The following is an 11,371-nucleotide window of genomic DNA, read 5'->3' as shown; positions in this document are numbered from 1 at the left end:
AGGTCATCAAGTCCAACCCTCCTCCAATGAACTGGGATGTATTCCAGCTCCACGCCAAAGTCCCATGGCCAAACCCCACAGCCGTGTCCCGTACGCAGGCTTCATACTCAAGCTCCATGCCAAAGTCATGCAGCCAAATCCCATACCCAAGCTCCATACCCACTTCCCATGCCCAAGCTTCATGCGAACTTCCCATACCCAAATCCCATACCCAAAGCCTATACCTGAATCCCATACCCAAGCTCCATACCCAAAGCCTATACCCGAATCCCATACCCAAGCTCCATACCCAAAGCCTATACCCAAATCCCATACCCAAGCTCCATACCCAAAGCCTATACCCAAATCCCATACCCAAAGCCTACACCCGAATCCCATGCCCAAAGCCTATATCCGAGTCCCATACCCAAAGCCTATACCCGAGTCCCATACCCAAAGCCTACACCCGAATCCCATACCGCAAGCCTATACCCAAATCCCATACCCAAAGCCTGTACCCAAAGTCCCATATCTAAGCCCCATACCCAAGTCCTACACCCAAGCTCCATGCCCCAGCCCCATACCCATGTCCCATGCCCCAGCTCCATACCCGGACCCCATACCCAAACCCCATACCCAAGTCCCATGCCCCAGCCCCATACCCGGACCCCATGCCCAAACCCCATGCCCCAGCCTGGTGCCCAGCAGCACGGGCAGCGCCCTGTTCAGGTCCTGGCAGCAGCACGGTGAATGTGAATGTCATCAGGAGCTGATCTCTACCCCTGGCCATCTTAAATTACTCAGGTGATAACGACTCCCAAGCTGATGAAGTGCAGCTGAGGGGCTTCAGGAGGTGGGACCCTTACCTGTCCTACAGAAACCTGGGGCTGATGTGTGGGAAGGGGACGGGTGGGCTTCACAGAACTGCAGGATTGGGTGGGAAAGGACCGTCAGCCCCATCCAACTCCAATCCTTGCCACCCTTCCCGTTGTAATCGTGGTTGATAATGCTGCATTTTGTTTCGTTTTGCGCAGAGTGGAAACAGCTTCCATGTGTTTGACCAAGGACAGTTTGCCAAGGAGGTGCTCCCGAAGTACTTCAAGCACAACAACATGGCCAGCTTCGTGCGGCAGCTCAACATGTGTGAGTATCACAGCCCGCGGGGCTCAGTGCTGCAGCGAGGTGCCAGGCTTTAACCCAGGGAGCCTTTGCTGCCTTTGCAACCATTGGGTTCTGGGGACCCAGCAGTAAGTTGAAGGTCGACTTGATGGGATTAGCAGCGCTGCAAACTTGCGCTGGATGAAAAGAAGCCCGTCGGACTTCTTTCATCTCCGCAGCCCCGATTATTAGATCAGGAGCTCTCAGTGCCTGCTTTGTGCTCGCTGTCTTTAGCTGCCGGCGTTCCTTGCCAGCCCTGCAATGAAGGAGGAACTCGCCTGGAACGCGTCCAGCTGGACTGAGCTGCCACACACAACAGCTTGTTCATTTTCTGCCTGCTTCCTCCTTCAGGGGATGTTGCGGTCAGCGTTATGTAAAGCAGACGCTGACTGAACTTGCACTTCTGAACAGCACTTAACTTTCTTGCTGTCAGAGCCGCAGCAATCAGAGCAGGGCTGGAAGGATGGTGATTCGACCCGGTGTAGGGAACCTGCTTTGGCAGGGGGGGGTTGGACTCGATGATTTCTGGAGGTCCCTTCCAACCCCTACAATTCTGTGAGGATCTCGGTCCTTTGAGTCAGGTGCCACCGTCACTGGGCTGCTCTGATGGCTTTGTGCCTCACCTGGGCTTTCTGAGCCTCCAGTGAGGAGATGAGATTCAGGCTGTGGCTTGGGCAGGCGCGCTCCTGGCTGGGTAGAGAGCCGGCCGCATGGCTGGGCCAGAGGTGATGGTGGATGGAGGCACATCCAGCTGGCTGCTGGTCACGGGTGGTGTAACCCAGGGCACAGTGCTGGGGGCCATCCCGTTCAGTGTCTTTATTGATGGTTTGGTTGCAGGCATTGAGTGCACCCTCAGGCAGTTTGCAGGTGACTCCACGCTGGGGAGAAGCGTTGATCTGCCCGGGGTGGGAAGGTCCCTACAGAGGGACCCGAACGCACTGGATCTCTGGGCTGGGGGCAGTGGGGTGACGTGCAACGAAACTGAGCTCTGGGTCCTGCGCTTTGGCCGCACCAACCCCACACAACGCTACAGGCTTGGGCAGAGTGGCTGGAAGGCTGAGTGGAGGGAACAGACCTGGGGGGTGTTGGTCAGTGCTTGGCTGAACGTGAACCAGGATCATTCCCTGGGTGGCCAAGGAGGCCAACAGCATCCCGGCTTGTGTCAGCAGCAGTGCAGCCAGCAGGAGCAAGGAATCATCTCTGCGTTCAGCATTGATGGGAGCACAGCTCAGTGCTGCGCTCGGCGTTGGGACCCTCAGTACAAGTGGAGGCCCTGGAGGGCATCCAGAGCAGGGCAGCAGAGCTGTGAGGGGTCTGGAGCACCTTATGGGGAGCAGCTGAGGGAACTGAGGTTGTTCAGTGTGGAGAAGAGGAGCTCGGGGGAGACATTATTGCTCTCTGCAACTGCCTGAAGGAGGGTTTTCAAGAGTCGCCTGGATGAGGAGCGACGAGAGATGGTTTAGTAGCTTGTGGCACTGATAGGAATGGGAGGGTGGTTGGACTGGATGATCTTGCAGGTCGTTTCCAACCTTGTGATTCTGTGAGGGTTGTGGTGAGGTGGGGGTCGGCCTCTTGTCCCCTGTAGCCGTGATAGGCCTAGAGGGAATGGCCTCAAGTTGGACGTTCAGGTTGGACATTAGGAAAAACTGCTCTCAAAGGGTGATCCAGCACTGGCACGGGCTGCCCAGGGAGGTGGTGGTGGACACCCATCCCTGGAGGTGTCCAGGAAACATTTGGGTGCTGTGCTGAGGGACGTGGTTAGTGGGGAATGGTGGTGGTGGGTGGACGGTTGGACTGGGTGATGTCGGAGGTCTTCTCCAACCTTGGTGATTCTGCGATTCTTTTCCTTCAGGAAATGCTTTTACCATAAGGATGGTGAATGTCAAACCCAAGCTGTCCTTGCTACTGTTCACACCCTCTACTTCACACACAATCACAGCATGGCCTGGGTTGAAAGGGACCTCAAGGATCACGGAGCTCCAACCCCCCACCACAGCAGGGCCACCAACCTCCCCATTTCACAGCAGCCCAGGCTGCCCAGGGCCCCATCCAACCTGGCCTTGAACACCTCCAGGGATGGACGGGGCATCACAGCCTCTCTGGGCAGCTGTTCCAGCACCTCACCGCTCTCATAGCAAAAAACTTCTCTCCTCATTGCTGGGGAGATCAAGAAGAGACACAGTCTTTTTTTCTTTGAGTCTTTGCGTCTTTGAAGGCATCAGAGAATCACTGAAGTTGGAAAAGACCCTTCAGATCACTACACCCAACCATCACCTACACATCCACCACTAAACCCCGTCCCTCAGTGCCAAAATCCCTGCAGGGATGGGGACTCCGCCGCCTCCCCGGCCCGGTGCCCAGCTGCCCTTTCCATAAAGAAATTACTCTTGATACCCAGTCTAAGCTCTGCTGCCACCACTTGATATCCTCTCTTCAATCCTCTTTGTTATTTTTTTTCCTTTCTTTCTTCCCCCTAAAAGTAACCAGACCTGGTTTTGATTCTCCTGGGCTGTCTTCCAGCTTTCAGTCATTTGCATTCCGTTCCGCACTGACTCTGTTGCATCTGGGCTGAAACGCGGCAGCCAGCACTGGATTTATCACCGAGTGCAAATGAACACAGCAAGTCACGTCCTGAAGGCGTTGCTGTTGTGTAGAATCATAGAATCATAGAATCACCAAGGTTGGAAAAGACCTTCAAGATCACCCAGTCCAACCGTTCACCTATTCCCAACAGCTCCTACTAAACCACGTCCCTCAACACAACATCCAGCCTTTCCTTGAACACCCCCAGGCTCGGTGACTCCACCACCTCCCTGGGCATCCATTGCAGTGCCTGACCACCCTTTCTGAAAAGTAATACTTCACAGAATCACACAGAACTGTAGGGGTTGGAAGGGACCTCCAGAGCTCATCGTGTCCAACCCCCTGCCAAAGCAGGTTCCCTACAGCAGGACGCACAGGTCGGCATCCAGGCAGGTCTGGAACATCTCCAGAGCAGGAGACTCCACCACCTCCCTGCAGCCTGTTCCAGTGAACAGTGGGACCCATAGAGACACATTGAGACCCATAGAGACACATTGAGACCCATAGAGACACGTTGGGACCCATAGAGACACGTTGGGACCCATAGAGACACATTGAGACCCATAGAGACACGTTGGGACCCATAGAGACACGTTGGGACCCATAGAGACACGTTGGGACCCATAGACTCCCCCACCTCCCTGCAGCCTGTTCCAGTGCTCCGTCACCTCACTGTAAAGAAGTTCTTGTGCACATTGGTGCAGAACTTCCTATGCTGCAGTTTCCAGCCGTTTCCCCTCGTCCTGTCTCCACTCCCCACTGAAAAGAGTCCGGCCTCGCCATGCTGCCCCCCACACCTCAGATATTGACAGACCTGGATCAGCTCCCCTCTCAGCCTCCTTTCCTCCATGCTGAACACACCCAGCTCACTCAGCCTTTCTCCATAGCAGAGATGCTCCAGGCCCCTCACCATCTTCCTGGCCCTCCGCTGGACTCTTCCCAAGAGATCCCTGTCTGTTTTGTACTGGGGAGCCCAGAACTGGACGCCGTGCTCCAGGTGAGGCCTCAGCAGGGCAGAGCAGAGAGGGAGGATCACCTCCTTCGACCTGCTGGCCACGCTCTGTGCAATGCAGCCCAGGATGCCATTGGCCTTTTTGGCCACAAGGGCACACTGCTGGCTCATGGCCAACCTGTCGTCCACCAGGACACCCAGGTCCCTTTCTGCAGAGCTCCCCTCCAGCAGCTCATCCCCCATCCAGCAGGTCATCCCCCAATACTTCCTCATGTCCAGCCTGAATCTCCCCTGCCGTAGCTTGAAACCATTCCCCCTGGTCCTATCACTGATGACACGAGAGAAGAGGCCGACCCTCAGCTCACTGCAATCTCCCTTCAGGAAGTTATAGAGAGCAATGAGGTCTCCCCTGAGCTCCTCTTCTCCAGACTGAACATTCCCAGCTCCTTCAGCCTCTCCTCATATGGCCTGTGTTCCAGACCCCTCACCAGCTCTGTGTGCGGTGTGTTATGGCGCTGGCCTTTTGCTGCAGAGCCTGTCCCACCAAATTTCGCCTGTCTCCTGAATGGTGCATGTGTGTAGGTGAGGAGTGGCACTGCTTTGCACCCTGTCCTCAGAGAAGTGTTGAGAGCTGTCAGGGAATGAGGGGATTCCACCTCTCCTTGCAGCTGAGGAGGGGGTGCCCAGATGTCAAATCCCTGCCAGGAGATCAAGGGTGAGGCTGGACTGGCTCTGTGTCGTCGTGGAATGGCTGATGGGTTGGAGGGGTGCTTAAAGATCATGCAGCTGTGGAACGGTTGGATTGGAAGGGTCCTTAAAGGTCGTAGAGCTGTGGGACGGTTGGGTTGGAAGGGTCCTTAAAGATAACAGAGCCACAGAATGGTTGGGTTGGGCTGGAAGGGTCCTCACAGATCATAGAGACATGGAATGGTTGGGTTGGGCTGGAAGGGTCCTCACAGATCATAGAGACATGGAATGGTTGGGTTGGGTTGGAAGGGACCTGAAAGATGGTGGAGCCATCAGGTGGTTGGGTTGAAAGGGTCCTTAAAGATCACAGAGTCATGGGATGATTGGGTTGGGTTGGAAGGAACAGAGTCATGGGATGGTTGTATTGAAAGGATCCTTACAGATCATAGAACCATGTGATGATTGGATTGGAATGGTCCTTAAAGATCACAGAGCCATGGAATGGTTGGGTCAGAAGGGTCCTTAAAGATCACAGAGCCATGGAATGGTTGGGGTGGAATGGTCCTTAAAGACTGTAGAGCCATAGAATGGTTGAGTTGGAAGAGTTCTTAGAGATTGCAGAGCCATGGGATGGTTGGGTTGGAAAGGTCCTCAAAGATCACAGAGCCATGGGATGGTTGGGTTGGAAGGGTCCTCAAAGATCACAGAGCCATGGGATGGTTGGGTTGGAAGGGTCCTTAAAGATCACAGAGCCATGGGATGGTTGGGGTGGAAGAGTCCTTAAAGACTGTAGAGCCATAGAATGGTTGAGTTGGAAGAGTTCTTAGAGATTGTAGAGCCATGGAATGGTTGGGTCCGAAGGGTCCTTAAAGATCACAGAGCCATGGGATGGTTGGGTTGGAAGGGTCCTTAAAGATCACAGAGCTGTGGAATCACAGCACAGTTGGGTTGGATGGGACCCCCCCAACCCCCCCCTAAGCTCAGGCTGCCCACCTACAGCCCTGATGGGTTTGGGGCTGGACGTGGGGATCTCAGAACCCCCTTCCAACCTCAGTGGTTCCACGATTCCATGATCTTTGTGTCCTTTGTCTCGCTGGGGTGACTGCGTGTCGGGACGTTTTGGTGTTGGCACGCTGGATTTTGGGTCCTGCATTGCAAATGAGAAAACCACCACCTTCAGGTGTTCCTAATCCCTTTTTTTTCAGTGTGTGTGTGTTGAAGCTGTGCTGTAACGTGATCCAGCTCTTCGCACTCTGCATTAAGGCGGGGAAGCTATAAGGGGGGATCTGTCAGCTTGTGCTGGGTTTGAGCGTTTCAGTTCCCATGAAGCTGAGGGAGCCCAGGTCTGTGTGTCCAAACATGGGAGCAGTTCAGGGTTTGTCCCCACTCTGCTCATCCTGTGCTGGAAGAGAGGGACTTTGCCCAAGCTGTCCGCCACGACATCCTTATAACAAAGCTGTGAAGTGTGGGATGGAAGAGTGGACAGTGAGGTGGGTTGAGAGCTGGCTGAGTAGCAGAGCACAGAGGGTCATTGGTGGTGGTGCAGAGTCGGGTTGGAGGCCTGTAAGCAGTGATGTCCCCCAGGGGTCTGTGCTGGGTCCGGTCTTGTTCAACATCTTCATCAATGACCTTGATGAGGGGATAATGGCCACCCTCAGCAAGTTTGTGATGATACGAAGTTGGGAGGATTGGCTGCAGGCCGTGCTGCCATTCAGCGAGAGCTGGACAGGCTGAGAGCTGGGCAGGAAGAAACCAGATGGGGTTTGACAACAGCAAGCGTGGAGTCTTGCATCTGGGGAGGAATAACGGCGTGCAGCGGTACAGGATGGGGATGAGCTGCTGGAGGGGAGCTCTGCGGAGAGGGACCTGGGGAGCAACAGGTTGCCGTGAGCCAGCAGGGTGCCCTTGTGGCCAACATGGCGTCCTGGGCTGCAGTGCACAGAGCGTGGCCAGCAGGGCGAGGGAGGCGATCCTCCCCCTCTGCTCTGCCCTGCTGAGGCCTCACCTGGAGCACGGCGTCCAGTTCTGGGCTGCCCAGCACAAAACAGACAGGGATCTCTTGGGAAGAGTCCAGCAAAGGGCCATGAAGATGGTGAGGGGCCTGGAGCATCTCTGCTATGGAGAAAGGCTGAGTGAGCTGGGTGTGTTCAGCATGGAGGAAAGGAGGCTGAGAGGGGAGCTGAGCCAGGGCTGTCAATATCTGAGGTGTGGGGGGCAGAATGGCGAGGATGGACTCTTTTCAGTGGGGAGTGGAGACAGGACGAGGGGAAACGGCCGGAAACTGCAGCATAGGAAGTTCTGCATGAATCTGCATAAGAACTTCTTTACAGTGAGGCAATGGAGCGCTGGAACAGGCTGCCAGGGGGCTGTGGGGTCTCCTGCTCTGGAGACATTCAAGGCTCGCCTGGATGCCGACCTGTGCGACCTGGTGCAGGAACGGCTTGGGCAGGGGGTTGGACTGATGAGCTCTGCAGCTCCCTTCCAACCCCTGCGGTTCTGTGATGCTGTCATTCTATGGGTCCCAATGTGTCTCTGTGGGTCTCAATGTGTCTCTATGGGTCCCAGTGTGTCTCTATGGGTCCCAATGTGTCTCTATGGGTCCCAACGTGTCTCTATGGGTCCCAATGTGTCTCCGTGGGTCCCAACGTGTCTCTATGGGTCCCAGTGTGTCTCTATGGATCTCAAGGTGTCTCTATGGGTCCCAGTGTGTCTCTATGGGTCCCAATGTGTCTCTATGGGTCCCAGTGTGTCTCTATGGGTCTCAACGTGTCTCTATGGGTCTCAACGTGTCTCCATGGGTCCCAACGTGTCTCTATGGGTCCTGCTGTTCACTGGAACAGGTTGCCAGGGGGTTGTGGGGTCTCCTGCTCTGGAGACATTCAAGGCTCGCCTGGATGCCAACCTGTGCGACCTGGTGCAGGAACGGCTTGGGCAGGGGGTTGGACTCCATGAGCTCTGCAGCTCCCTTCCAACCCCTGCGGTTCTGTGATGCTGTGATCTGCATAGCATATTTCCGTGCACAAAGGCCGCCTTCCGAGCAGCCCTGCTGGAGGTCAGCACTGATCTCCAGATGTGGCTTTGGAAGCATTCAGCTGTAGCAGGGGCTGATGTTTTCATTGCCTTTCAGCACCTCGAAGGCTGCAGGGCGTTTCTGCAGGGCCGTTTGCACTCCGGAGGATCCCTCGGATGGCTGAACCCCGGCTCAATGTCGCGGTGTGAGGTGTCACATCTCTGTGTGGCTCACTTTCTGCATGGGGGGCTTTTATTCCAGCCCAGCTGTAGGCTGACAGACAGCACTGCAAAGCTGCAGGTTGCCCAGGGCCCCATGCACAGCCTGGGGCACCTCATGGGCTGGGGCACCCACAGCTCCAGGCAGCAGTGCTGGGGCTGCACCGCCTCTGGGTGAAGGATTTCCCCATCTCTGACCCCACATCTCCCGTTTGACCTTAAAGCTGTTCCCTTTGGTCCCATCGCCGCTCTTCTGCATCGCTCTCCTCAAGTTCTTGGGCCCCCTGTAAGCTCTTGGAGGTTGCGGTGAGGTTCTCCTCCCCGGGCTGCACCCAGCTGTCAGCCTGTCCCCATATGGAGGTGCTGTACGAGCACCCCGTGCCCTCCTCTGGACCCCCATCTCTGCCCTGCCCCCAAAGCACAGCTCTTCAGGTTCAGCCTCTTCCAAACTAAGATGGAGCGAAACTTTCCAACAGTGCCTTTCTGGGAAACACGTGTCAGGATCAGAAATGGAGCTGTGATCTTTTTGAAGACCATGAGAGTCTTGGTCTCCTAATGGCCTTCCTGCTCTGAACCAGGCTCTAGGATCTCAGCTTGGAGACGAGGAACGATTTCTTCTCCCAAAGAGCCATCAGACCTCGGCGTGGGCTGCCCAGGGAGGCAGTGGGGTCACCAGCTCTGGAGGTTCTGAACTGTGGAGATGTGGCACTCAGGGACTGATCCCAAAGTGCTGATAATCCCATTACTGGGATTGAAAGTTGGGCCAGGGTGAACCTGATGAGGTTCAACACAGCAAAGTGCAAGGCTGGCACTTGGGCCGGAGGAATCCCAGGCATTTGTACAGAGAGCAGCCCTGCAAAAAGGTCCTGGGGGTCCTGGGGGGGGTGAAAAACTGAACATGAGGCAGCAGTGTGCATTGCAGCTGGAAAGCAAATGGGATCCTGGGCTCCATCAGCGGCCAGCAGGGACAGGAGGTGATCGTCCCCCTCTGCTCTGCTCCTGTGAGGCCCCGTTTGCAGCACTGTGTCCAGGGCTGGAGCCCCCAGCACAAGAAGGACAGGGAGCTGTTGGAGAGGGTGCAGAGGAGCCACAAAGGTGATCAGGGGCTGCAGCACCTCCACTTCAAAGACAGGCTGAGGGAGCTGGGCTCGTTCAGCATGGAGGAGAGAAGCTGCGGGGTGACCTCAGTGCAGCCTGCAGTGCCTAAAGGGAGCCTGCAGACAGGAGGGGAGTCAGCTCTGTGCAAGGGGAGATGGCAGCAGGACGAGGGGGATGGTTTGAAGCTGAGGGAGGGCAGATTCATCGCATGGCTGATGGCTCTCAGAAATGCCTCCAGTCACCAGAACTGTTGAGCTCAGGGGCTGGAAGGGAGCGAGTGCTGAACGCTGGGTGCTGCTGGGTGGTTTCCTGCAGACCCGGGGCTGCGACTGGAGGGCAGGAAGGCTGATTTCAGCCCCCCCCCCTTCAGTGCCAGCAGTTTCAGCCTTTCCTCGTGCTGACCTGTGCTGTCCGCAGCAGAAGTGGGTTTGGGGAGAGCGGAGTTTTGTGCTCCGTTTTCGGGGTGAGATCTGTTTGAAAGGAGCTCGGCGGTGACAGCACTGCGTATTGGAGCAGGCGAGGGGGGGGACCCTGTGCTCCCCTCTGCTTTCTGAAGCTTAACCTTCATGCCTTCCCTTGTTTGCTTTTCAGATGGCTTCCGGAAGGTCGTGCACATCGAGCAGGGAGGGCTGGTGAAGCCGGAGAAGGACGACACTGAGTTCCAGCATCCCTACTTCATCCGTGGCCAGGAGCACCTCCTGGAGAACATCAAGAGGAAAGTCACCAGCGTAAGTGTGAGCTCAGATCCCTCGGGACAGGCTGTGGGTGAGCTGCTGAACCAGCATCACGTGCTGTGGGGATGTGGGGACCTTCCTAGCAGACTACAGATTTGCTCTCCGCTGTGTGGGATCGTTTAACCCCTTGCCAGCCAACATTCCCTTTGATGTTGTCATAACCCAGATCAGACTATTGATAAGGTCCAGTGACTTACGGCGTGAGGTCAAAACTGTTTGTTTGCAGTGCTGGGAATGTAAAATGTCTTCTTCCTTCCTGAGCCAACTTGTCCCATGTTAGCAGGATACTTGGACAGTCGGATACTTAAATCCCATCTCAGTCCCTCTGCCTAATCTATGGGGAGAACCGGGCAGTTCTGTTAGCTTCTGGAGAGCAAGAATATAAACAAGATGCTGAGCAGGGAACTGTCTAAAGGAATAGGAAGGACAAGTTTTTTCCAGTCAATAAGAAACATTTACTGAACGTTCCTATGCTCATAAAGCTGAGATTTGGGTGAAATTGAAGCTATTAGGGCAAGCTTATTCTATTCTGTAATCCTCTCTTCTGCCTTAAGATAAGAAGTACGTGCAGCAACTGAAGGAATCGTGGCTGTTAAGTCTGGGGAAAAGGAGGCTGAGGGGAGACCTTACTGCTCTCTTCCAACATCTGAAAGGTGCTTACAGCAAGAGCAGGGCTGGTCCCTTCTCTGGTTTAGTGCTTGTGGTGGCAATGGTGATGAGGAGATGGTTGGACCAGATGATCCTATAGGTCGTTTCCAACCTTGTGATTCTATGATTCCTCTCCTCCCTTTACCCATTCTAAATTTGCCTCCACCCAACTGACAACAATATCTTTATAACTGACGTGTATTTCTGTCTGGTGATCTTCTGAAACTCGTGAAGAGTCCAGGAGGTTCACCGGCTCGGCCTTAAGCACAGGGAGCGAGAGCTTTGTGCACAGAGTTAGCTTGCT

The 11,371-nt window shown here is 55.2% G+C and overlaps 1 protein-coding gene across 1 annotated transcript; it reads left to right on the top strand.

Annotated features, from left to right (window-relative positions):
- Positions 1-1,013: 1,013 nt before the first annotated feature.
- On the top strand, positions 1,014-10,486 carry LOC122191764 (heat shock factor protein 1-like; the record flags this gene model as incomplete). The annotated part of the gene is made up of 2 exons (XM_042892157.1): positions 1,014-1,122; positions 10,277-10,486. Coding segments are annotated over 2 exons (319 nt in total), but the record flags the coding sequence as incomplete, so codon positions are not given.
- Between the last annotated feature and the right edge of the window lie 885 nt (positions 10,487-11,371).

The sequence above is a fragment of the Lagopus leucura genome, unplaced genomic scaffold, assembly GCF_019238085.1.
Source record: "Lagopus leucura isolate 7727_CA_CO unplaced genomic scaffold, USGS_WTPT01 60411-0_obj-0_obj, whole genome shotgun sequence".
In the NCBI taxonomy this organism is placed as follows: Eukaryota; Metazoa; Chordata; class Aves; order Galliformes; family Phasianidae; genus Lagopus; species Lagopus leucura.
The sequence above is the reverse complement of the archived record's forward strand: the minus strand, read 5'-3'. Positions and strand labels throughout refer to the sequence as shown.